The following is a 22,464-nucleotide window of genomic DNA, read 5'->3' on the forward strand; positions in this document are numbered from 1 at the left end:
ACCCATAATTTGTTATGAAGATAAATTAGATTAAATTTAGTGTAACTATTTAGTCAAGTTCAAAGTTGACGAAGAACTGCTTAAATACTGGTGTATTTGCATTTTGGTGGAAAAAAACACAAAAACAAATGAAATAACTTGTTCATAAGGGGGCAGATGCATATTACTCTAGCTGTTAAAGGCTTCATATCATATTAACTGTGGAGTTACAGGGTTTATTTCAAGTGACTGTAGTTCTTTGCAGTTGAATTTAGAGGGAACACCATAATGGATAGCTTTTTCTTATTCTTTTTAGCCTGTTCAGTAATAATTCAACATTCTTCCAGTACTACTGAATACTGAATGTTAACAATAACATTGACGTGTATCTACTTAAGAGATATTTTAAACACAAGTTAGCCACATAAAATAGAGAGAGCAGAACATTTGTTATGAAAGCACAGCAGTTCATCAGACTGGGAACCAGAGTAACATATTGAAAGGCTGTGGGAGCCACATTAGGAAACCTGCTCTATTAATAGAAATGATGAATGGAACGACATATGAAAAAGATATTCTGTGTTTGCTTCTAAGTGACATCATAATAAACACTAACTATGGATGAGGAGGGCATCTTTCCATTCATTTTTTAAAACATGGCATAGGCATGTTCTTTTGGCTTAACTCCATACACTCAGCAGCATGTTTTTTTCATTTAAAAATTGTTGCTCTTCTGTACAGTCTGGGGTACCAATATATTTTAGTAGCAAATGTTCTGATGTTTCTTGATGTGGTAAATTTATTTTTATATTCATCCTTTTTGTACACAATAATGCTAATATTATTAGTATGTTTGGCATTTATAAATAAGCATGTTGAATTTGAATGTCTCTGGAAGACGCTATGAGAAAAAGCACTGTCTTTTTATTATGTGGAGAACCTCCTACACGAATAAGTGTTTCAAGGCTGAACAGTCATTTCAGTACATCTGCAATCAATGAGTCTGACATCTTGTTTTCATCAAGAGGAGCTCCTTATTATAAGCTTGTGATCTCTTGAATTCTCAGACCTAATTAAAAAGAAAACAACATATCTATGGAAAGATCATACATGTGTCATCCAAGGATGAGCCCAAGAAGCAGTCATGTTCTGTTACTAACACTGATTAGGGCCGTGACCCTACACATTTTAAACTGTAATCAAGCAAAAACAGCTATGGGTCAGATCCAGATCCCATTTTATTGGTGTCCCCAAAACTTGAGGTATGGGGTTAGTTTCAGATAGATGGTTCCATCACTAATATAAACAACTTTGTATGATCCACACTACCCTTGAATAGGAGAAGTGAAAGAAGCCACTGGGATGTCAGTAGAGTGGTTTTGAAATATACAGTTATGTGGAAGATCATTCTGCTGGTCATCAATGTCCAGACTCAGTCTGCAGTCCTGCAAATGACCACACACATAGGGACATCAGTGCCAGCAGGGAGCCCCACTGATTTCATGTTGATTCACTTCACAGTTCTCAGTGCCTTTATCCAGGCCTGTGGAGATGATTCTCAGAGCAAACATTGAGAGAGGAGATCTAATCACAAAATCAGGGGTGTCATTTGTGGGGGGAGGAGAAGACTCCTGCCCCCTACCCCAAGTTTTGTACGGGTGGTGTGCTCCCAGCCGGAGCTCTTAACTACAGCACAGCATTAGTGTGAAATGTGAGTTCTGCAGAGGAGATGTGCTGCTCCCAGTTTGTGCCCCTGGGGCAGGGAGACAGTATTTTGTTTACAGACAGAGGCAGGGTGATTAAGATAAGAAAGGGCTGGTAATTAAATTAAGGATCTGGAAGTGGTTAGATGAACCTGTAAAACAGGAATCCCTGGTGGGGGTGGGGGGAGAGTGTTAAAGAGAGAACGCAGGAGACTCAGAAGAAATACAGCCAAGCCCTCTGAGCCAAGTTTACATTCTGAAAAGAGGGAGATTTGAAGGGTATAGGTCAAAAGAAGGGGCCATACCCAGGGAAGGGCTAGAAGTGGTATAGAGAAGTTCCCACTCTACCTGTGGTACTTATGTGGCCCCATCACCACAGTATCTGAGCGCCTCACAATGTCTAACCTATTTCTCCTCACAGCCCCTCTGTGAGGTAGAGCAGTGCTGGTATCCCTATTGTACAGATGGGGCATTGAGGCACAGAGAGAATAAAGGCCAGATTTTCAAAGGTATTTAGGGACCTAGTGGGATTTTCAAAAGCACCTAGAAGCTTAGGTGCTTTGTAAACCCCACTAGATGCCTAGCTGCATCTTTGGGTGCCTAAAAACCTTTCAAACGCTGTACCTAAGGCACTGTGAGTGGCCTGAGGTCATACAGGAAGTAGAAGCCAGGTCTCTCAGGACTAGGGTGACCATTTGTCCTGTTTTGGCAATGACAGTCCCTTGTTTAAGCCCTGTCCCAGCTGGGCATTTGTCCCATTTGCTCTTGCCAGCTGATCACCAGTTGGCAAGCGCAAACTGGACAAATGCACAATTTTGCCACAAAAGTGGGGTGCAATCCCTAGCGTGGCACGGAGGAACATGCAGGAGGTCGAGTGGCAATGCCAGCCCCATGCAGGAGGGAGGGCTCAGGACAGCGGCTTGGGCTAGGCTGTCCCCGAGCGAGCAGCAGCGGGGGCTTGGGCTGGCCCTGCATGGAGTGGTGGGAAGAGTATCTTGGGCTGGCCCAGGGAGGCAGGGAGGACTTGGACCGGCCCTGTCTGGAGGTGAGAGGCCTGCGGCCGGCCCCATGGGGTGTCCCATTTTCTCTTTGGGAAAATACGGTCACTTTACTCAGGGCTAGCTCCCTATCCACTGGACCAGCCTATCTCTCTGCTGCACGCTGCAAGAAAAAAGAGGACTCTGATAGATGGGAGGAAAACTAAGAAGGCCAGTTCTCTAAGACTCCAGCAAACAGTCCCAAGCGATTGGGAAGCATGATTCACAACATGTAAAGCAGCACAGAGGTCAGGAAGGATGAAGAGAGAATGAGAGGAGATCACTTAATCCACAATAGGTGTCAGGTTCTGCCCCAGGCTGGGCTGTATAGCACTGGCTGCTGTGCAATTTTAGATTTTAACTGAAAACCATTTTGTTTTGTCATTTTTTTTTTCTGAGTTCGAGAAAAGGAAGGAATGAGAAAGTGTCATTTGAGTATCAAATGTGTTTACGCCTCAAATTCTTAGGCAGATGTATTGAGCTGTATTCAGGCCAATTCCAGAACAAAGAACAGAAATTGCATCCACAGAGTCCATAAAGTCAACGATTATTGTCATGATTTGTATTATTCACTGGGCACCATCTGTGTGCTCAGCACTGTTCAAAATATGCCAGAAAATGTAGTTCCTGAGCCAATGTGTATAACATGTGTAGCCCTGAATAAGATGGCTCAGATATTTAAGTATGAAGTGTATAGTTATTGAGCACATGTTAATATCTGTGAGTGGAGGCACTTATATAAGGCAATCAAAATTTTACTTGATTAAGGACTAGAAGATTTGACCCTCCAACTTTCTTTCAAGAGGAAGAGCTGCCCAGAGGTCCTGTGCCTGTTTATTTTCCTTTCCTGCCTGCAGTGGCCCTTATATACCTCGGAAATCTCTTTTTTTTTTTCTTCTCACCTTTAAATTTGGAATTTTCTTGGTGTTTGGTTTTAAATACTCTCCTGTGAAAATTGCAACTCAGTCACTGTAGTGTTGTGTTTAAGAGCCTTCTGGAAAGTAACTAGCCTTTGCAATTTGCCAACTCTCATGATTTTGTCATGAGTCTCAAAGCTGGTGGTAAACTCCATCTAAGGCTAAATACTGGCACGAGACCGATAGTCAACAAGTACCGTAAGGGAAAGTTGAAAAGAACTTTGATGATTGTTTTCCTTAAAGCCCCAGCTCTTGGAGTCAAGTGGATATGTGATTATTTCAGCCTTCATTCTTAAAGAAAAATGAAGTTTCTAGCCCTCGTGGCTGTGGAGAAAGCTTTAAAGCATGACCCCAGTGCACCCTAAAGGTTCAAAAAGCAGAAGGCAAATAAAAAGAACACCAAATCTATTATTTTTACATAATCTCATTATTTTAAAGCCAATCTCATGATTTTTGGTGAGCCTGATTCATGATTTTTGAACACTTGGTGTTGGCAATACTGTGAAAGTGACTTGAAAGTGTTAGATTAACTCCTATTTAAAGTCTGTTTTTAGTCTATTTGTAGTCGGTTAACACCCCTTAAGCCCCAGGCAGGTGCAGTATAAACTCATGGGGCCCTGCCCTAGTAGGATGTTTCCAAAAGTTAATTGATCTATTTCAAGTTTATGAACAGCAAAAAAGTGATAGAAAGTAATTAGATTTTTCTACAATTCTTTCAATTGTTGTATTCAAGAGTTAGTAACAAGGTGAGAATATACATTAAAAATTTTAAACCTAACCACTGTCCCTTAAGTGACTTGATACAAGATGTCAGAACATAGAATCATAGAATCTCAGGGTTGGAAGGGACCTCAGGAGATCATCTAGTCCAGCCCCCTGCTCAAAGCAGGACTAATCCCAAATAAATCATCCCAGCCAGGGCTTTGTCAAACCTGACCTTGAAAACCTCTAAGGAAGGAGATTCCACCACTTTCCTAGGTAACCCATTCCAGTGCTTCACCACCCTCCTAGTGAAAAAGTTTTTCCTAATATCCAACCTAAACCTCCCCCACTGCAACTTGAGACCATTGCTCCTTGTTCTGTCATCTGCTGTCACTGAGAATAGTCTAGATCCATCCTCTTTGGAACCCCCTTTCAAGTAGTTGAAAACAGCTATCAAATTCCCCCTCATTCTTCTCTTCTGCAGACTAAATAATCCCAGTTCCCTCAGCCTCTCCTCATAAGTCATGTGCTCCAGCCCCCTAATCATTTTTGTTGCCCTCCGCTGGACTCTTTCCAATTTTTCCACAACCTTTTTGTAGTGTGGGGCCCAAAACTGGACACAGTACTCCAGATGAGGCCTCACCAATGCCAAATAGAGGGGAATGATCATGTCCCTCGATCTGCTGGTAGTACTCCTACTTATACATCCCAAAATGCCATTAGCCTTCTTGGCAACAAGGGCACACGGCTGATTCATATCCAGCTTCTCGTCCATTGTAATCCCTAGGTCCTTTTCTGCAGAACTGCTGCCTAGCCACTCGGTCCCTAGTCTGTAGCAGTGCATGGGATTCTTCTGTCCCAAGTGCAGGACTCTGCACTTGTCCTTGTTGAATCTCATCAGATTTCTTTTGGCCCAATCCTCTAATTTGTCTAGGTCCCTTTGTATCCTATCCCTACCCTCCAGCGTATCTACCACGCCTCCCAGTTTACTGTCATCTGCAAACTTGCTGAGGGTGCAGTCCATGCCATCCTCCAGATCATTAATGAAGATATTGAACAAAACCGGCCCCAAAACCCCTGGGACACTCCGCTTGATACCGGCTGCCAACTAGACATGGAGCCATTGATCCCTAACCATTGAGCCTGATGATCTAGCCAGCTTTCTATCCATCTTATAGTCCATTCATCCAGCCCATACTTCTTTAACTTGCTGGCAAGACTACTGTGGAAGACCATATCAAAAGCTTTGCTAAAGTCAAGGAATAACACGTCTACATCTTAGTATTAGAGCTAAGTGGGTCTAATATTTATTTAATTTTTGTTCTTTATATAGGAATTAGATACAGTGCTCCTGTCAGCAAATTTATGAATTAGTATCTGCAAAAAAACCTAGAGTTTTCAGGTGCCTAAGTAGCCCCTGGAATCACAGTTAACGTTGCCCCTCCTCCAAGTCTGAAATGGCACCCCAGCACAAAATGTTGTTTTAGTTACTAAGAACAAGTTTATTTATAGAGTAATCGCAATATGTTTTACAGCTGTATACTATTGTCTAGCTGTGTGTGCGCATATACAGAGATGTGGTATAAATATATACACAAATATATAAACAGCATTGGCTGAACATTAAAGTGTGTGCCTGTTTTAGTGTGCAATGGAAATGCTGCCAATGGCTGTTCTGATTGTAATCAGTTGTTCTTGCCTTGTTAAGGGTAATAAAGGAAGCCCAGGAATAGCAGGGCTGGCAGGGTATCCTGGAACTCGGGGAGCAAAGGGATTGCCGGGCGTGGCAGGTATCAGTGGAGAACCAGGACTGAAGGTACTGTGACTGATATTTTGTTATGCTTGTCACATCCAGTATTGTTGACGTTCCTTAATCTTCATCTTCATCTCCTAGCTGACAGATCATGGGACAACAAAACGCCTTTTAATAACACTAATGTTAATATCAAACGCACATTTGAAATGTAAGACTGCAGACTGCATAATTTTTCTTGTTTCTCACATTTTATAAAAACAAAGCAAATTAATCTGGCTTTGGAGCATCAGTTCCCAACCATCAGCATTTTACTTCCAACACCAAGAACCAATCAAAATTCATCTATCTGGCCCCTTACTAATACAAGCTTTAGAGCCAAACCCTTTAGTCTTACTGAGGCAAACTTCCCCTGACTGACATGGGAGTTTTACTGGAGTATGTCCTGCATGATTTGTCCTGTGAAGCAATCCATTAACATTTGATTGCAATACTTTCAAGTGTAGGGCCCAATCTGGGAAGGTCGCAGGTATCTCTGAGCTTCAATGGAAAACCAGGGTGCTCAGTATCTCACAGGACCAGATTCTTTCTTCTTGACCCCAATATCCCAAAAGGAGAAAACAATTGGAGAGAGCTCCATTTTCCAGGCAATTCCAGATACCACAGTAGCATGTTTTGATCCATCTACTAATGTGAAACTGACTAGAAGTAAACTGAAGCCAGTGCTGTAGGCGTAGGAAGCAGAGAGTGGAAACAGCAGAAGTCATTTTCAGGATTTGGAGTGGAATGCTTGATTTAAACTGATGATTTCCAGAAAGTCCATTTTTCTCCACATGATTTTACTGGTAAACCGTTTTTAAAAACAAAAAGTTTTATTTAGAAAGTATGAAGAAATTTTCTGATTTCTCTGTTATCTTTCCATGACTATACTTTGGAACTAACTATTCTAGTCACTACTAATTATGTGTATTATGATAGTGCCCAAAGGCCCCAATCAGGGTTGGGTCTCTTTTGTCCTAGGACAGTATCAGACTGTGGCTTTGTCTACACTGGAACCTGAATGTCATTCATAGATGTGAAAAAACACACCTCCCCCAAACGATAAAAGCTTTGCTGACAAAAAGTGCCGGTGTGAATAGCGCTTTGTCAGCAGGAGAGTTCTCTTGCCTACAAAGCTACCGCCGCTCGTTGGGAGTGGAAGTTTTTAGTTGATGGAAGAACTCTCTCCTGCCCAGGGCTGGCTCCAGGCACCAGCGACGGAAGCAGGTGCCTGGGGCTGCCAATAGAAAGGGGCGGCACTCCGTCCGTTCTTGGGGTGGCACGTCCGAGTCTTCGGTGGCAATTCAGCGGCGGGTCCTTCACTCCCTCTCTTCCTCTTCGGTGGCACTTCGGCAGCAGCTCAATTGAGTTTTTTGGGGTTTTTTTCTTCGCCACTTGGGGCGGCAAAAAAGCTGGAGCCGACCCTGCTCCTGCCAACAAACAGCGGCTACACTGCGCGCCTTTTAGCGGCACAGCTATAGTGGTAAAGCTGTGTCGCTAAAACGTGCGTAGTGTAGACATAGCCTGTTCCTGCCCTGAAGAGCTGACATTCAAGGAACAGACAATGGGAGAGGAGAGTGGCAAAGTTGTCGGGGTGATGTTTTGTGTCCCCAAGTCAAGCAACAATCAAGCAATGTTTGTATTTTAGTGAAAGGAATAATTACTGGAAAATATTCCTGAAGGAAAAGTAGTGAAATACTGTACAACTGTTTGAAATAGATAGTGGAAAAGTTTGTTGCTATATAAAAGCTGTTTAGCTACATAATTCTTTTCTGACACACATTCATTGAGGAGTTAATCTTATAGCTGTTCTATTGCAATGATAAGGAAAGATGCATTATCGGTCTCTCCATAGGGTGAGCAAGGGCTTCAGGGTCATCCAGGAAAACAAGGTAAAAGAGGCCTTCCTGGGGTACAAGGTGATCAAGGCCCACCAGGAGATCCTGGATTGAAAGGGAAAACTGTACGTATCTACCACGGATGACACAAAACAATATTCTAACAATTCAGTCAGCAACATGGAATAATAACCAACATGCCTGCTAATATTACAGGGAGAACTTGGAGATCAAGGTTTGATGGGGTTTCAAGGATTCCCAGGTCCAAAAGTACGTGTGCATCTTTTTTTTATTATTATTAGAGTTTAAGCCATTTGCAAAGAAAGATGGGGCAATTTTTAATTGGTTTTAGCAATAATTGGTTTTAAATGTATCCAGAACTATTGGACTGTTGCAGACATCAAGCTATGTATCACAGATCTAAAGCAGAGATCAAAAAGTAGGATTACCCCTTTTTGACCTGAGTGGTTAGCCAAAGTTCAGAGCCCTGTGGGTTGTTTCTGTTAGGAGGAGAAGCTGATGATGGAGTCAGGTATCTGTGAGGAAATACTGTTTATTTATAAAGAATGTACAAAGTCCTCTTTCCCTGAATACAGGCGGAATCAAACTATGGGAGAGAGTTTCTTTGCTCACAGCTCCAAGCCCCTTTCAGCCAGCACTCAGCCCAAAAGCTGTCTTTCTCTCTCGGGGCTTTTCTCGGGGCTACGCTCTTGGTGCTTGTCCAGGCTGTGTCTGGCTTTTTGCACTTTCTCTTGGTGTCTACACTGCAATTAGACACCCGTGACTGGCCTGTGCCAACTGACTAAGAGGCTGTTTAATCCCGGTATAGATGTTCAGGTGACAGAATAAGCTCTGGGACCCTAGAGCCCAGGCTGCAGCCTGAGCCTCACATCTACAACACAATTAAACATCCCCTTAGCCTGAGCCCCACCAGCCTGATTTAGTTGGCACAGGCCAGCTGCAGACTTTTAATTGCAGTGTAGACATACCCTCTGTGTCTATTTCGGTGGTGTTTCTCCTGCTTCTCTTTCTCTCATGCACACACCTCTGTTACAATACCCACCCAAACCCCAATCCTACATAGTGTCAAATTTCTTTGAATTTGTTTTGAGTGATGTCCGATACCTGTGTTTTGGGTGGAGGCCTCTACTATTTCAAAAAGGAATGTAACTGTTTCTTACAGCTATCTTAAATAAAAGGCACCAGTTACATCCCCCAGCTTCCATGAGTTTTAGCCTAACCCAGCACAGTAATATTCTGAGCCCTGGTCTACACTACCACCTTCTGTCAATATAACTACATTATAACTACAGAAAATCCACGCCCGAGTGACATAGTTAGACCAACCTAACCCCCAGTGCAGACAGCACTATGTCGGCGGGAGGACTTCTCCCATTGCCATAGCTACCACCTCTCAGGGAGGTGGAGTACCTATGCCAACGGGAGAAGCTCTCCCATCGGCATAGGTAGCATCTTCACTAAGTGCTACAACGGTGCTGCTGCCACCACTGCAACACTCTAAGTGTAGACAAGCCCGGAGTCAGTTTGTTTCATGTTTTCACTTTGATTGCTCTTAGCAAGTATCATGCTTCCACTTTCCATGCTGTTCTTTCTGAGAAAAATAATTGCTTACATACAGTAGTTTTGGCTGAGATAATGGCTAGATTTTAGTCTGTCAGATGTTCAGTTGGTTTAAGCTTTTTATTTTTATTTTTAGGGTCCTGATGGGGACATTGGTTTAGTTGGAATTCTGGGTCCTAAAGGACCTGTAGGCCAAATTGTAAGTATTATTTGTAATTCTACAAAATAATTTTCACAACACTGTTTAGTTGGTGCACCTTCATTTTCTATAGCCTTTTCAGTAGAGCTCTGTAATCAGATTGAATGAGCCAAATAACTCCCTTTTTCTTCATAGCAAACCAGAACATTTAGTCAAATGCCCACCTCTGAGCAGCTAAAAAGGGCCAAACTCTGCCTCTGAAGGGCAAATTTGGCCCCTGGGAATAGTTAATTCAAATGTCACATTTAGGAATTATTCCTTTTAACTGAAGAGTAACTAAACTGAATTAGCTGATTTGTGTCTGACCTGTGACAGCTTTTCACATTGTAATTTTCTCTCCTGTTACTCATCCAGAAATCTGGAGGCACTGCTGGAATTTATCAATAGCGGTATTTGAGGGAGGGAATATTCTTCCATCTTGAGCAATCTGGGGTGGTGGCCAGGTTGCAGCTCTCCACATCACATTGTAAAATGCTCTATTCTTCACTGCCAATGACAAGGTCTTAGCTCTTGTGATATGTGCCCTGACATCACTTCTGAGAGAGTTTGATTAGTTGGCGTCTGAGATAACCAGCTTGAGAGACTTATTTTTATAGCTGTTTTCTCTTCCTGATCATCGGTGTACAGGACAGACAATGGTTCTGAGCTATTTGCCCAAAAGGAGCTTTATCATTTACCAGAATGAAACAGGAAAATACCTCTGTTAGCAGTGTTTATTAGTTGTCTTATATGATTACTTGTGGGTAGCAATATACCTCAGGATGTGGCTGACGGTAGCTCAAAACAAGGAATATTTGGCTTTTGGGTAAACAAAAGACTTCATTTACCATTGCTTTTAGTGCTCTGACTTTCATAGCCATATATAGACTCTCCAAGCACACACAAATAATTACTGATTATTAAAATAATTATCTAGTTCATTGCCCGTTGATAGTCTTCAGAAAGCCAGCATTGACATGGCACTTTGAATATATATGGCATCCTGTGTTGCTTCATTACTGTGCTGTTGAAAGTTTTAGGCCTATAATTATGCATGGAGGCATAGTATGGTGTTATTTAAATATAAATACAGTTATTTGAATACTGAGCAATCTTAAAACAGAGAGTGTGTTTTTCCTGGGATTTTCTTCATGTTGAAATCATGATTAGCTAGTAAATTCCTTTGTTTGTTTACAGGGATACACTGGCCCCATTGGTCAAGAAGGCATAATAGGCCCAACAGGCAAACCTGTAAGTTTAAGTCCTTAGGTTTACCTTTACATTTCACATTATTTGTTAGGATGTTCTTTCATCCATGTGTTTAATTATGTCTTAATAGAAGATTTTTACAACTTAAACAGCAGCTAGCAAGACTATTTTCATATTACACCATATCCACAAGCTTCGTATGTGACTCTAATATAAGTAGAGCAAACTAAAAGATGGCAAGTGTCATTGGAGTGAACCAGTTCTCTTCTTGACAATGCAGTACACATAGGGTGAGAGTCCATGCTGCTCCTCTAATTGGCTCAGCACAGATTCTGTAACCCACAGGGAGGAGATGTCATAGTGGCTTCAAACCATCTTTGTATTCTCCCAATCCTGGAGAGGACCTATCATAATACAGACAGCCTGGAGGCCTGTGTAAATTAAGGCAGCCTGCTTTGGTTGCCCTCTGGCCCACAGCGCTGCCTAGAATCTCTGTGCTGCTGCGGCCCTACCCCCATCCAATTCTTCCTGCCCCTAGCGCCATCTCCAGCACACACTATATGCCAGGGCTCGCAAAGGGGTCCTTGGGAGGCAGCCTTATGGCTCTCTCAGTAGTTTCTGTGATGGAGAATCCTCTCCTGGCCAGATATGAGGCTTTTAGGGCCCCTTTACACCCTCTTGTGACACAAAGGGGCAGGAGTGAGGATCTCACCTGATATCTCTATAAAGTTGGAATACACAGCAGCAAAATAATGTTAATATACAGTAGTTAAAATTTAGTATTTGTAACATGTACGTAACTGGAGTGAAGAAAGAGAAGGGAAATAGGATTAGAGCATTCTTGCCCCTTGTTGGGAAAAAGGCCACACCAGCAAAGTACAATACAGTGAAACCCCACTATAACGTGATGATTGGGGTCCAAAAAATTCGATCACGATAAATGTGGGGTCGCGGTATAGCGAGGTTTACCATTTCAAGGTGGTCAGTTTCAAGCTGGTCAATTTCTCTTGGGCAGAAAAGGACTTGCGTTTGCGAACTGCCCATAACAGTAACTGAAAGGGTGCAGCTCCAGCAGCGGGGGCTCTCAGCCATGCAGCGAGAGAGGGAAACACTTGAGGAGAGCAGGGGAGACGTGCAAGGGGCAGAGGAAGAGCAAGGAGCAGCTGGGGAGGAGAATGGCTCTTCTCGCCAAAAGGAGAAGCGGGGATAGGGGGGAAGAGGCAGTGGGGAAGGCACATTCCATTTTTTGTTTATTTTTTCTTTGGCGGTACTCCAGCCTCTTTTTTTTCTTTTTTCTTTTTTTTTTTTTTTTTTGCGCTTCAGCGGCACTCTGGCCGTTTTTTTCTTTTTTCTTTTTTGCTTGGGGCAGCCGGAGCCACCTTATGATCGCGTTATATCCAAATTCACGTTATCGCGGGGCACGTTATAGCGGGGTTTCCCTGTATTTGCATTCATTTTTTTTCCCCCAACAAAAGGAAAGATGACAACTCTTACTCTAAAATTTTTCTCCACAATTGTGTACTTGTATGAAGATTGTTAATGTGCTTCATACAAAGCCAGACAACCTGTCGTTGTAATAAATAAAAAGGTTTAGCTCTGACTCATTTTCAAACATCAAGATCCAAAATTCTATGCACATTAGATTAATTACTAGATTAACATTTTAGATTAACAATGCAAAACTGGCCAAGAACATAATATAGGCAAAGAAGAGATGGCTAATCTGCCTGTAGTTGGGAATTAATAATGATTATGTATATCTTTGATGACAGCAGTAAAAGCAGATGTGGAAATACCCATAGAATGAGGTGTGGAATGAAATGGATTTTCTCACTTGCAGATAGTATATAGTTTAATTCACAGCATTATGATGGCTTAAGCACGGAACCCCCATGATGATGGTTTAAGCATGCTGCAAGATTTAGCTAAACAAACAGCTAAACAGGGCAAAACTGACTAAAAGAAAAATAATATTAACCATTTTCAGAAAGAGCAAAAAATGGAATTACAAACTGAAAGGATAAAAAACAAAATATAGAAATCGAAGGTCATGTTCATGTAACTCCTTGTCTACTCTATAAGCTATGTATCTATAGTACAAACTATGGCCCCAGTCCTGCAACATTTGTACACATCAGGCAATTAATATTAAAAGGACTGCTGATGTGAGTAAGTAACTCACGTGTATATGTTTTTGCAGGTTTTAGGTCCTAAAATATTACAAAGTGCATTGGATTAACAATCTCTATTTCTTTCAGGGATCCAGGGGTGAAAAAGGCTCCAGGGGTGAAATTGTAAGTCTAAACATCGTTTGTATATTTATTTTTTGGCTGTGTCTTGTCATGAGAGTACTGTGACAGCAGCACTCCCTCCTGTTCCCACAGTACTCCCAACTAGAGTTGGGCAGGAAACTGTATTCCTGTGCTGGGGAAAATTTTGAGATTTTAAAACATTTTCACATCCTGAATTGGGATGAAAGGTCAAAATCTCTAAATTTTTTGTGAACCAATAATCCAAAACTACATTCGGCTCAGGCCAATTGAAACATTTCATTTCAATAATTTTGAAACACTTTGTTCTGATTTTTACCTTTTAAAACATTTTTCTTACTATAAATTAACTTAAATTTCAAAACAAAAAATCTGAACTTTTCATTTCAAAAATGTTGAAACAGGATGTTCTGATGATTTCAAACCATTTTTTCAATGGTTTGAATTGGGAAATTCACTGACACTTCCCCCCAAAAAGTTTCAGTTTCAATGAATCAGCATTTTTTGATGGAAAAATGTTTTATTAGCAAATTCGTGACCAGCTCTACTCTCAACTGCTCAATGGCTGGCTGTGATGCCTTTCCATTAGTATAACAGCTGACTCATGTACTCTCCTCCCACTTGCATAAGTATGCTGCCCATGGACACAGACCTTGTTGACTCTGGTCATAAAATAATTGTTTATTTAAAATGTATCCCAGTTAGGAATTGAACCTACAAGACCTCTTGTCACTCTAGCACAGGGGTGGGAAAACTACGGCCCGTGGGCCTCGTCCAGCCCTCGAGCTCGCACTGGGGAGCGGGGTTGGGGGGCTTGCCCTGCTCCTGCACTCCAGCCGGGGAGCGGGGTCAGGGGCTTGCACCGCTCCACGCGTGCCATAGCTCCGCGCAGCTCCTGGGAAGCCGCCAACATGTGCCCCCTCCGGCTCTTACGCGTAAGGGCAGCCAGGGTGCTCCGCACGCTGCCCCTGCCCCAACTGCCAGCTCTGCAGCTCCCATTGGCCAGGAACCGCGGCCAATGGGAGCTGCAGGAGCAGCGTGTGCGGACAGGGCAATGCGCAGAGCCACCTGGCCACACCTTCATGTAGGAGCTGGGGCGGGGCATGCCGCTGCTTCTGGGAGCTGCTTGAGGTAAGCACTGCCCGGAGCCTGCACCTCTGACCTCCTCCCACACCCCAACCCTCTGCCCCAGCCCTGATCTCCCTCCCGCCCTTCGAACCCCTCAGTTCTAGCCTGGAGCACCATCCTGCACCCCAAACCTCTCATCCCCAGCCCAGAGCCAATATCCCCAGCCGAACCCTCACCCCCCCCCCGAACCCAACCCTCTGCCCGAGTCCCCTCCCGCACTCGGAACCCCTCAGCCCCAGCCTGGAACCCCCTCCCCTCACCCTACTCTCAGCCTCAGCCCGGAGCCCCGTCCTGCACCCGCCCTGAACCCCTCATTTCTGGCCCCTCCCTGGAACCCGCACCTCCAGTCCAGAGCCCATACCTCCTGCCACACCTCAACCCCCTGCCTAAGCCCAGAGCCCCATCCCATACTCTGAACCCCTCTGCTCTGCCCAGAGCCCCCTCCTGCACCCCAAACCCTTCACCTCTGGCCCCCCTGCAGACTCTGCACCTCCAGCCGGAGCCCTCAACCCCTCCTGCACCCCAACCCCCTGCCCCAGCCCGGAGCCCCTCCTGCACCTGAACTCCTCATTTCTGGCCGCACCCCCAGCCAGAGCCCTCACCCCGCCCCCCGTACCCCAACCCCCAATTTCGTGAACATTCATGGCCTGCCATACAATTTCCATACCCAGATGTGACCCTCAGGCCAAAAAGTTTGCCCACCCCGTTCTAGTAGCTGATACTCTCTAATCCCTGTACCACAGCACTATTTGTGAATCATATCCCTCTATGTAATCTTACATAGAGATACAGGAATTCACAGGCTGTGTGAGTATATGCAAAAGCAGAGGTTGAGAGCATGACGGCCAGCAACTGAACATATATGGACTGCTATAGTAGCAGCAGGCACTATTGAAGTGGTATATACATGATTAAGTCACTTTCCTCTTATTCGTCTCCTCCTTTTTCTTCATCATCATCATCATCTTATTATTATTATTTTATTTTAGCTCTTAATGTTATAACTGTCCAAAATATCTAACTAAGATGCACTGCATTGCATTGAACATACAAGAAATTGCCTACTAATAATAACCATGTAGAGGGCCGTTGTCCATTGTTGCAACAGGTGTATGTATGTGTGTGTTTATAGTATAATATATATAAATTGTTATAATGATTTGGAATGCCAGTGTTTTCCAATAACTAACCTATGTAATCTTATTCCTTTTACTCTCATCTTCCCTCTCCTTTTCCCTCCTATTGTTTGTCACACTTGCTTGTTTAGTCTTGTCTTAAATTAGATCATAAGTTCTTTTGGTGTCTACTTGTGTGTTTGCAGTGACCTAGCACAATGGGACCCCAATTCTGACCTAAAACTACAGTAATAGATATTTTAAAGCATTTTGGAACATTGCTGAAGGAATGTGGGCTTTGTGCTTAGCTAGCTCAGAATGTGTTGCTGTTCATTTTCTGAAATGGTCCTTTTTTATTTTAATGCTCTTGAGGCAATTCCTATCTGAGGGACAGAACAAATACCTCAGTGCTCATTTACAGGGCTGCCTGGGGGGTGGGGGCAAGTGGGGCAATTTGCCCCAGGCCCCAGGCCCCGCAGAGGCCCCGCGAGCCCTGGCCCAGCGGCGGTCCGGGTCTTTGGCGGCATTTCGGCAGTGGGTCCTTCAGTGCTGCCGAAAATGTGGAGCGACTGAAGGGTCCCCCGCCGCCGAAATGCCGCCGAAGACCTGGACTGCCGCCGGGTGAGTACAAGCGCTGCAGCTCCCCCGCTTTGCCCCAGCCCCCTGAATCCTCTGGGCGGCCCTGCTCATTTAAGACTATTCCCTAGATATTTAATTCTCATTTCCATTCCTCTGCTTTAGGAACTGCCCCCACCCAGATGCCCTCTGTCTGGGCAGTGTGGAGCTAAAATGCCCTTGCATTTTGAAACCAATGCAAATGCTTATTTATCAAGAAACACTGGTTTCTATCTGTACTGGCATTTAACACTCAATTCCTTTTTTAATGTACTCATCTCATGAGACTCTCTTTTCAGAAGAGGGAGGTATAATTCTAAAGCATGTGCAATTGTATTAGTTTAAAGGCAAGTGTGAGATTAACCTGAGGGACATGAACAAGTGGTCATTAATTCCAGAAATTGTGGGTTTGATTTCTCCCAGATCTAGATACCCCTCAGTAGATACTTGGAATTCCAAAATAATGACAGAAGTAATTTCTGTTCCTCTTGATCCAACATTGGCTGGAACTCACAGAGACATTCTTTGAGGACAATAAATGGGCCTGTTTTTCTAATGGCTCACTGATGTAAAATGCTACCAGATCTTAATTTTTCACTCATGCTGATGGAAGTGTTTCTATACCTACTGTGCATTCACTTTGCACAGATATAAATGGCTCCACAAGATGAAAAGCAGAGGAGAATCAGGCCCATTATTTTTTTAACAGACAGAAGTAATCTGTATGGAACTTCATATAATATCACCCCTGCCCTCCCTCATAACTTATGTGGTTGACAGTGGATTTTTTTTTCAAGTTCTCCAAGGTTTAAATAAATGCAAAGCATTACAAACTCACAGTAGCATCCTGTGCTTTTCCTAGTTTGAACTATAAAATGGATGGCTCTCAATATTTTATAGCACCCAAAAAGTATAGCTCTTAATAAAAGACTGTCTGCACCTCAAGGAGCTGCCAGTGTAAATGTTAGATGTGATATAATGAGTGATAGTAAGAAACAGCAGGGGGGGAATGGGGAGATGGAGGGTGATGGCTATAGCATTACGGTCACTTGGATCTTCAGTCTGTATATATGCAGTTCTTGGTGGTTCTATACATTTTGTTTTGTTTTCCTTTTATAAAAAAATATTTCAGGTGGTGTTAATGGCTCCCTTGTTGCAGGCATTGCAGAAGAATTGAATTTTCAGTAGGGATTTAAATGAGGAGAGGGTATTGGCAGACATGAGGAGGGGGTTTCTTGTGTAAGAAGCAGTATGAACAAAGGTGTCTCACCTCTTTGGCATTGTTAGTTATTCACAGTAACAATAAATTAGCAGATTATACCACCTTTTATGGAATTGCTCTCTAATATTCACTACTGGAGCTAATACCTTCTACAACTTTGTGAGCACAATCATCAGCCACACCTACTAAGCAATGAGCACAACTGGGGTAGAGTTCACCTGAAAAGGAGACATTTGCACCTTCCCAAAGCTGGAGCCAGTTCTATCTACATGGTCCTCTTGCTAACATATGTTAGAGCAGCTTGAGGCTGCTCTAAACCAGTGGTTCTCAAACTTGGGCCGCCGCTTGTTCAGGGAAAGCCCCTGGTGGGCTGGGCCAGTTTGTTTACCTGCCGCGTCCGCAGGTTCGGCCAATCGCAGCTCCCAGTGGCCGCGGTTCGCTGCTCCAGGCCAATGGGGGCTGCAGGAAGCGGCGCGGGCCAAGGGACATGCTGGCCGCCCTTCCTGCAGCCCCCATTGGCCTGGAGCGGAGAACCGTGGCCAGTGGGAGCCACGATTGGCCAAACCTGCAGGTAAACAAACCGGCCCGGCCCACCAGGAGCTTTCCCTGAAAAAGCGATGGCCCAAGTTTGAGAACTACTGCTCTAAACTATACTGTCTCACTATGGCCTCTAAGAGCCCAATGTACTAACTGGAAATTGCAAAAACACAGTGGAACCCTGGCCATGACTGCTTTCTTCAAGTCACATCCCCTATTCCCAAGTATGACAATTTTCCTCCACCCTTCACCTGCTCCCTGTTACACAGCAGTGCAGTCTGGATCTGGGCCCATATTTCTTTAGGGTGGGATTTTCCAAAGTGCTCAGTGTTGGCCTAATTCTGCTGCTACTGAAGCTAAGCCAGCGCTAAGAACTCTTGAAAATCCCAGCCTAAAAGTAAGAAGCAGACACACATTTTTCAACAGTCATAAGTCATTGAATTATATCAGTGGCTCCTTCCAATTAAAATAACCATGTATTCTACTTTGTGCAGCCAGTCTATAGTCTAAGCAGGGGGTGGGCAAACTTTTTGGCCCGAGGGCCACATCTGGGTATGGAAATTGTATGGTGGGCCATGAATGCTCACGAAATTGGGGGGTTGGGTGCGGGAGGGGGTGAGGGCTGCGGCTGGGGGTGTGGGCTCTGGGATGGGGCCAGAAATGAGGAGTTCAGGGTACGGGAGGGGGCTCTGGACTGGGGTGTGGGGGTGAGGGCTCTGGCTGGGGGTGCGGGCTCTGGGATGGGGCTGGGGATGAGGGATTGGGGATGCAGGAGAGTGCTCCAGGCTTGGACTGAGGGGTTTGGAGGGTGGGAGGGGGATCAGGGCTGGGGCAGGGGGTTGGGGTGCAGGAGGGGCTCAGGGGTGCAAGCTTCGGGCGGCGCTTACCTCAAGCAGCTCCCAGAAGCAGCGCCATGTCCCCATTCTGGCTCCTACGCTGAGGCATGGCCAGATGGCTCTGCGCGCTGTTCCTGGCTAATGGGAGCTGTGGGGGCAGCACTTTGGGCTGGGGCAGTGTGCGGAGCCCCCTGGCTGCCCCCTACACGTAGGAGCCAGAGAGGGATATGCCACTGCTTCCAGGTGCCGCATGCTTCCTGGCTGGAGCTCGAGAGCCGGATTAAAATGTCTGGAGAGCCGGATGTGGCCCCTGGGCCGTAGTTTTCCCACCCCTGGTCTAAGCATAGGTCACTGAAGTTGTTACCATCCTTGTGCAACTCAGCATGGTACTTTTCTACAGTATAATACTTTCTCTAATTTACGCCTCTGAATTACCTATACATCAATAAAATGCCAACCAACATTGCTTTTAGGGCTACAGAAAGATTGTTCATGATCTAATATAAATAGCGTTGTCCTTACAGGATGAAGTTCACTCCAGGGCAGAGGCCTGCACAAGGGTTCCCATGCGTTTGAAGCCCCACATTAAGGAGCTTCTGAATCCTCTGCATTGAGTGAATTTCACCCTGAAGGTTTCATTCATGAGATTTGACCATGGTTAATGGGGGTGAGAAGAGAGTGTCAGGAAAACAGATCTACCAAAGGGAATATTGAAAACAAAGCAACAAAGCTTCAGGTTTGGTCTACACTAGACATTTTATGTCGGTATAACTACTTCACTCGGGAATTTTCTCCTAACTCCTGGTGTAGACAGTGCTATGTCCACGGGAGGTCTTCTCCCATCAATATAGCTACTGCCTCTTAGGGAGTCCTCCTGTCCATGTCCATAGTGTCTTCGCTGAAGCACTGGAGCAGCACAACTGCAGCGTTGTAAGTGTAGACCTGCCCTAACTCTTCTGTCCTTTCCCCAGCTAACTCAGAAACTGGTTTCATATGCTGGGCCAGGTCTTCAGCTAATGTAAGCCAGTGAAGCTCCATCGACTTCAATAGAACTATATCCACCTAAAGCAGCTGAGGATTTGGCTCATAATTTTTTGCTTTTTAGCCTTCAACAGCAGTCCATCTTTGTATCTAAATAGGGAGCCTGGCTTGAAGTTGCAGATACACTTTGCTGGACTGAACCCTACTTTTGTATTTGCAGCAGACATTTTCTTTTCAAATGAAGGGATTCTTACCCCTTGCAAACATTCACAACTGAGTTTCAGAATATTCATAATTTCAATCAGCAGCACTGCCTGTGCTGAATGAGAAGATTCTGAATATTCTGCATTATTTTCTTCAGCTGATGATTTATGCCTGTCATAGAGTCATAGTTTCCGAGGCCAGAAAAGGGACTGTTGTGATCATCTAGTCTGACCTCCTGGATAACACAGACCATAGAACTTTCCCAAAATAATTCCTTTTGAACTAGAACTTGTCTTTTTAAAAAACATTCAATCTTGATTTTAAAATTGTCAGTGATAGAGAATCCATCACAACCCTTGGTAAATTGTTCCAATGGTTAATTAACATAAGAACATAAGAATGGCCATATGGGTCAGATCAAAGGTCCATCTAACTCAATATCCTGTCTTCCGACAGTGGCCAATGCCAGGTGCCCCAGAGGGAATGAACAGAACAGATAATCATTAAGTGATCCGTCCCCTGTCACCCATTCCCAGCTTCTGGCAAACAGAAGCTAGGGACACCATCTGTTCCCATCCTGACTAATAGCCATTGATGGACCTATCCTCCATGAATTTATCTAATTCTTTTTTGAACCCTGTTATAGTCTTGGCCTTCACAACATCCACTGGCAAAGAGTTCCACAGGCTGACTGTGCATTGTGTGAAGAAATACTTCCTTTTGTTTGTTTTAAACCTGCTGCCTATTTCATTTGGTGACTCCTAGTTCTTGTTATGAGAAGGAGTAAATAATACTTCCTTATTTACTTTTTCCTCACTATTAAAAATTTACAATTTATTTCCAGTCTGAATTTGTCTAGCTTCAACTACCAGCCATTGGATCTTGTTATATATACCTTTGCTAAACTGAAGAGCCCATTAGTAAATATTTTTCTCCATGTAGGTACTAATAGACTGTAATCAAGTCACGCTGTGACCTTCTCTTCGTTAAGCTAAATACATTAAACTCCTTGAGTCTATCACTATAAGGCATGAACATCTTTCCTGAATTGTTGGCACCAGAACCGGACACAGCAGCAGTCTCATCAGGCCAAACACAGAGGGTATATATAATCTCTCTACTCCTACCTGAGATTCCCATTTATGCATCCAAGGATCACATTATTAGCCCTTCATGGGGCAAAAATCTGTCTGGGGATTGGTCCTGCTTTGAGCAGGGGGTTGGACTAGATGACCTCCTGAGGTCCCTTCCAACCTTGACATTCTATGATTCTATATTGTCTTCAATAAAATGGGACATAAAAACATGTAAAGAGTGATTCTTCTCACTTACACCAGTGTAACTCAGGAAGAATTCCACTCACTCCAGTCAGCATTGTTACACTGGCATAAAGGTGGTGGAAGTGAGACGATGATCAAAACCATATGTCCTGATTTTCATAGAGGCTGAGCACCCACAACTCTCTTTAGGTCAAATAGGAGTTATGAGTGCTCAGCACCTCTAAAAATCAGGCCAACTGTGTTTACGGTCCTGATCCTGCAAACACTTATGTACATGCTTAACTGTAAACATGTAAGTAGTGCTATTGTCACTGACTGCTCATGCTTAAAGTTAAGCACATGCATAAATGTTTGTAGGATCAGAATTTTTAGGTATCAAAGAGAAAAGGATGGAGTTCAGGCCTTTGACCTTTTGTGCTAGCAGTCAAATTAAGGGCTTGAAAGGATTAAAGGGTACACTAAAAATAATTCATTTTATTCTTTGTTTTTGGTATTAAGGAACTGGAATTATACTTTTCTCACTCCTTTATTTATCCTTTGATCACATTAGCATTTAAGTAGATTAATAAAGCTAATCCTGTACATTCCAGGGGAATATTCTGCAATTAACTTAATCCATAAAATGTGCAATTTAACCTTCTACTGCAACTCTGTGGCAAAAAGGAGCATTTATAATGTTTCAACAGAACTTCCAACATACTATTTGCAATTTTGTCATGTTTAAAAGGCTTGTAAAAGTAATTGATGTAGATCCTTGAAGTTTTAAAGCATTTAAGAAATGTAATATGCCCAAGGGGGGTTGCCCCAGGTAGCAGTTGGCTGCCAATTTACCTTTTCATATGGGATTTGATTAGCAAGAAATAGTGGATCAAGGCAGATTGGGTCACATCACCTCTTTATAGAACAGTTTAAATTCATCAGAACAATACAACTGTCAATAAAATCCCTCTCTATAAATCTTAAATGTCTTAAAATAGTTCTACAGACATACAGTTGTGGTGCATATACCAAAAATATAGAATCCTTCAGCTATTAGAGAAATCCAATGAAAGTTTTGAATCACTGTACACAGAACAAAGACATCTATTCACCAGAAATAAGTGTTTACATAAGGGCAATATAGATCATTGAAACCTTCACATCTTGCTGTAACTTGGCCATTGTGTAACCCAGTCCTGAACCAAGATACATAAGTATCTCCTTACTCTGTGGAAATTATTCTTTTAGTTTCTTTTCACCCTTTCCCTTTCTTTTTCTACCAATAAGGATATCAGATGCACTTTGCTAAGCATGATCAAAGAATACAGTAATATACACCCATTGATTTGAAGGATCCTTGA

General features: G+C 43.5%; 1 protein-coding gene across 1 annotated transcript in view; it reads left to right on the top strand.

Annotated features, from left to right (window-relative positions):
• LOC112107703 (collagen alpha-1(XXIV) chain) overlaps positions 1–22,464 on the top strand; it is a 235,372-nt gene that overhangs the window by 196,775 nt on the left and 16,133 nt on the right. The window contains exons 48-53 of the mRNA XM_024201528.3: positions 6,047–6,154; positions 7,986–8,093; positions 8,185–8,238; positions 9,686–9,748; positions 10,925–10,978; positions 13,195–13,230. Coding sequence (XP_024057296.2) covers positions 6,047–6,154; positions 7,986–8,093; positions 8,185–8,238; positions 9,686–9,748; positions 10,925–10,978; positions 13,195–13,230 — 423 coding nt within the window. The remainder of the gene's footprint in view (positions 1–6,046; positions 6,155–7,985; positions 8,094–8,184; positions 8,239–9,685; positions 9,749–10,924; positions 10,979–13,194; positions 13,231–22,464) is intronic.

The sequence above is a fragment of the Terrapene carolina genome, unplaced genomic scaffold, assembly GCF_002925995.2.
Source record: "Terrapene carolina triunguis isolate 2854851 unplaced genomic scaffold, T_m_triunguis-2.0 Scaffold211, whole genome shotgun sequence".
Lineage (NCBI taxonomy): Eukaryota > Metazoa > Chordata > Testudines > Emydidae > Terrapene > Terrapene triunguis.